The 5,000-nt window shown below is 45.6% G+C and overlaps 1 protein-coding gene across 4 annotated transcripts in view; it reads right to left on the minus strand.

Moving 5' to 3' along the window:
* Positions 1-5,000, minus strand: part of LOC118814675 (glutamate receptor 3-like) — an 82,815-nt gene that overhangs the window by 33,887 nt on the left and 43,928 nt on the right. For all 4 annotated transcript variants that reach the window (XM_036580385.1, XM_036580383.1, XM_036580382.1 and 1 more), the window contains one exon: positions 1,393-1,580. In XM_036580385.1, coding sequence (XP_036436278.1) covers positions 1,393-1,580 — 188 coding nt within the window. The remainder of the gene's footprint in view (positions 1-1,392; positions 1,581-5,000) is intronic.

A 5,000-nucleotide genomic window follows, 5' to 3' on the forward strand; every position in this document is an offset into this window, starting at 1 on the left:
CGGGAGTGAGAGAGTGAAAGAGTGTATAATGAAATCTTTAGAATGCAATCAAATGTTTACAAAATCTCTCTCTCTCTCTCTCTCTCTCTCTCTCTCTCTCTCTCTTTCTGTGCATCCAGCATTTCACACTCTGAGAAGGTTCACAGCTGCTTGTCTAAAGCAAATTAACACCAACAGTCAAATCAGCGTGACCAGCGGTGTCCAGTCTTATCCGGTGTGGCTGCTGGTTTTCGTTATGCTCAAGCAGGAGCTCCCGATTCTGTCGATTTTAGATCACTTTAGTTCCGACGCACTTCCGTCAAAGTGTTCACTTCTGTTTTTTAAACATCATTTTTATGCATCAAATTGTCCATCAATACAGCGCTGGATGATCAAACACTCTCAGATCTGTGTCGTCACATTCAGAGCCTCTCCGCCTCCACAGAGACACCATAATCCAGAGCATGAGGTCTGATAACACATCAGTTTAAAGATCTATGAGTCAGGAGGAAATAAACTCCTCCATTCTAGACTCTGAGTCAGTAACTCAGACAGTTATTCTGACTGAGGGAGTTTCCTTTCAAGTGAGACCGAGATCATCACTGTAGAACAAAGTACGCGTAAACAGCGCCCCCTTCAGTTTGGGTATGCTGTTTCAGGCTAAAATGGGGTGACAGTTAAGAGATTCATTAACTGGTCTCTCTTCAAATGAGTGGTTTTCTCCTGCTTTGCTGGGTTGAAAATCTGCAGCCCTTCATGGTCAAGACCGGACTGACCTGGACTATCTGGGGACTAATAATTCCTCAGAGCGTCTGTAGAGGCTGCGTTTCCCGTAGCAGGTCAGTCAGACGGAGCGTTTCGTACAGTGTGAGTTTATAAATCGTAGCTTTGTCTGAACACGATGGTCTATTCTAACGGACAGTGAGAGTCACCAAAGAACAAGATCTCTAACGTCACACAGTGTCTGTCCGGCTTTAGAGGACATTCAGCTACAGCTCAACCAGCCAATCAAACGACTCCAATAAGACGGAAAACTGGAAGCGTGAGCTCCTCGGGTGCGTCAGCCTCGGATGTGATTCCTGCTGTCGCTGTACTGCTGCTGAAAGAGACAGATGAGGATCAAAACTATGAAACCTACTTTAGGGAACAAAACCCACTCTTCTCCACTGCAGCGCTGCTCGATCAGAGATCACTAGTGTAGCATAGCTAGCTAACGCACTTCATTAAAATCAGATAGATTTAATGATGTAACTGTTACGGTTCATTACACTCATTTACACTGACAGATACTTCATTCTGAGTAGATACTCAGTGTGGTATCAGACTCAGTATCAGACTCAGACTCAGAGTACTAAAATATGTACTCGGTCTGAAGAACGGTATGGATGCAGCCCTGGCTTAAACAGTATATACCTGTTCCAGTATAGCGTTGATGCGCTCCACCTCACAATCAATCAGAAAGCGCTTCTCCTGCCTGCGGTCCATCTCCTCTATGATCCTGCGGAACTCCAGAGGATCAACGATGTTCCCCACAGATCGAGCCGTGACCTGCCAGTTATTCGCTACTGCGGACTCCATTATCGCCTGCAGCATGGAGAACCCTGAGAGGGAGAGGAATTAATTAGCCAGGAAAACAATAAAGGAATTAATAAATAATGAGACCAGTTAGAAGAGCAGAGCACTCAGAACAGCAAATCAGCACAAAAGGAGAAGCTCCAGGATCAGGAAGAGGTCCAGGACTCGGCCCGAGCTCCAGCACCCTGGTTTTATGTGAACAGCAAACAAAGAACACAATAATAATCTTTAACACAGTGACCGTGAAACGTATTCAGCGCGACAGACGCTGCTGTCGGAAACCCCTAGAACAGCCACACCGCTCTGCAAACCTCCTCCTCACCTAATCACCCATTTAAAGCACATTTATATATGTTTCAGTGAAGCGGTGTGTCGTCCTCCATTCACTCCCAATCATATGAGCAGATTTTCGGTGCTTTAAGGTGTTTCATGGTTCCTAGAAGTCACATAAATTCGTTTGTTACGCTTCACAGTCCAGCTGTAAAGCCTCCAAATGAATTATAGAGAGAGAGAGAGAGACAGACAGATAGAGAGAGATGGGACAGATAGAGAGAGAGAGAGAGAGAGAGAGAGACAGACAGATAGAGAGAGAGAGGGGACAGATAGAGAGAGAGAGAGAGAGAGAGAGATGGGACAGATAGAGAGAGAGAGAGAGAGAGAGAGATGGGACAGATAGAGAGAGAGAGAGAGAGAGAGAGAGAGAGAGAGAGAGAGAGAGGGGAGGGGGGATTGCTGATGATAGACTGATGGTTGCAGATGCAGTAAATATCTTTTTATGGGTTGCTATTAAAAGTGTCTATTGTATTCAGGTCTCCATGGTAACTGTGTTAAATTGATGGAACTGTAATTTATTTTAATTAATTAAAAGGATGAAAGGAGGAGATGAGGTCTGGAAAGATGGATGGACGGACGCTGGACGTAATTATGTCTGCTCTGCGCTAGTGTTACTACTAATACTGACCCTTGTGAGTTTTTGAATAATTTTGATTTTGTCTTTATTTACCACATGAAAAATTTTCACTCTGCCAGTTTTCCAGCACAACTTCTCCCACATGATCTGACAATTTTATTTCTTTCTGGCTGACAGTATCAACATACTGGACCCAAAAACACACAAAACAAAATCAGATCTAAAAAATGATTCAGACATTTTTTCTGTTTCTTTATATGACAAGATATAAGATAAATGATGAGTGCAACGTCAGCTCCGTCACATTCAGCTTACTTTTATGAACAGATAAATGTGATTCTTATAACTAATTAATATTATCTCTATTTTTACTTGGTCTTTCAACATCAAACAAAACCTAGCGTAACCCGGTACTTTCGACAGTCTTTACTGTCTGTACTCCAGGAGTCTTCACCGCCCGTACACCAGGAGCTCAGTCTTCACCGGCCGTACACCAGGAGCTCAGTCTTCACCGCCCGTACACCAGGAGCTCAGTCTTCACCGCCCGTACTCCAGGAGCTCGGTCTTCACCGTCTGTGCTCCGGGAGCTCGGTCTTCACCGTCTGTGCTCCGGGAGCTCGGTCTTCACCGTCTGTACTCCGGGAGCTCGGTCTTCATCGTCTGTGCTCCGGGAGCTCGGTCTTCACCGCCCGTACACCAGGAGCTCAGTCTTCACCGGCCGTACTCCAGGAGCTCGGTCTTCACCGTCTGTGCTCCGGGAGCTCGGTCTTCACCGTCTGTACTCCAGGAGCTCAGTCTTCACCGTCTGTACTCCGGGAGCTCGGTCTTCACCGTCTGTACTCCGGGAGCTCGGTCTTCACCGTCTGTACTCCGGGAGCTCGGTCTTCATCGTCTGTACTCCGGGAGCTCGGTCTTCACCGTCTGTACTTCACCGTCTGTACTCCGGGAGCTCGGTCCTCACCGGCTCTACTCCAGGAGCTCGGTCTTCACCGTCTGTACTCCAGGAAATTAAATGAATGAAACTAGACTTGCAGTATTGTTGCGCCTGTGAAGAGATTCAAGGCTAAGGCTTATTTTTCTGTGTTTTCTGCTCCAAACTGCACAAATTATCTATCGATGTCAGCTGTGCAGCTCAGCTTCAGATTCAGCTTCGGCTGGTGACGTTCGCTGCTTTCGCCTGTTTTATTTAATTAAGAGGTCCGTTTTGGGTTCAACTGTAAGTCAGATTTGCCTCCCTTGCTGTTGGCCAGCTTTGCTAAGCTAATATTAATATTAATTAAAAACTTACATTAAATTCTTCACAATGTTCGAAGAAGAAAATGAATCGGTTGTTTGTTGCTTGGATGAATCATTACAATGTATATATGATTAATAAATTAACAGATTTATGAAAAAGTGTTTTTTTGCTCTTTTGTTTCCAGGCCAGGAAAAACACACAGATTTTTAAGATGGTAATGATTAGGGCATCAAGATTTGTGGGTGTTTGCTTCCTCTGCCAGATCTTTAAGACCAAAGCTGTATTAATAAAGCTACATCAGGGGGCAGAGCTTCGCATACAAAGCCCCCCAGCTTTGGAATAATCTTCCAGTCAGTGTTCGGGACTCAGACTCAGCCTCAGCCTCAGTCTTTAAGTCTAGACTAAAACCCACTTGTTTAGTGGAGCCGTTGGTAATTAGTTTTCCCTGCTAGATAAAAGGTGCAGATCTGGGGTTCACAGTCATGGAGTATTATGGTAAACTGGGAGTGCTGGTGCTGTCGTCCCGCTGCTCACGCACTCACTCAGGTTTGCTGACAGTGGAGTGGAGGGGCGCCGACATCTCAGGGAGCCTCGTGACTCTGTTACCTTTCTGGTTTCTCCCTCTTAGTGAGGCTGTAATATCTAGACCTGCCGGAGTCTCTGCTGCTCTGTTAACCCTGTAATCTGTGGTCAGTCTCTCTGTACAAAACTGACTCTCTGTTTCCTTTTCTTTGCCGTGTTGAACAGCTGCCCATCCTGTGGGTCTGATGCTGTTGCTTCTTCTGCCTTGATCAGATGCCACTGCTGGCCAGCCTTCTGGACCATTTCAGCCTTCTGGACCGTTTTGACCACCATTGAGCTTCACCCTGTACAACAATGTGCAAACTGCACCTTCATGACCTGACCCTCCTGATGCTGCTGCTGCATAAACTCAAACTATCTAATTAACCACTGCTCTGCCTGTCTTTCCCTTTTTGTATTCTAATACTTTATACTAACACTGTTTGCTATCTGGTGTCGACCAGAAGGGGAGGGGTTCCCCTTTTGAGTCTTGGTTCCTCTCAAGGTTTATTCCTCTTGCTCTTAGGGAGATTTTCCTTGCCACTGGTGCCACAACACCTGTTGTAAAAAGCGCTATATAAATAATAAACTTTGACTCGACTATGTGCTGCAGGAGATCAGACACACTTTGAGAAGTCCCAAAATTCCATCAGGCTTCCTGATGCCATCTCTGTGGCTCTACCCTCCCGCAGCACTGAGGCATCTGGTCACCATTACATTAACCACTGTTTTTTGATT

The sequence above is a fragment of the Colossoma macropomum genome, unplaced genomic scaffold, assembly GCF_904425465.1.
Source record: "Colossoma macropomum unplaced genomic scaffold, Colossoma_macropomum, whole genome shotgun sequence".
Taxonomy (NCBI): domain Eukaryota; kingdom Metazoa; phylum Chordata; class Actinopteri; order Characiformes; family Serrasalmidae; genus Colossoma; species Colossoma macropomum.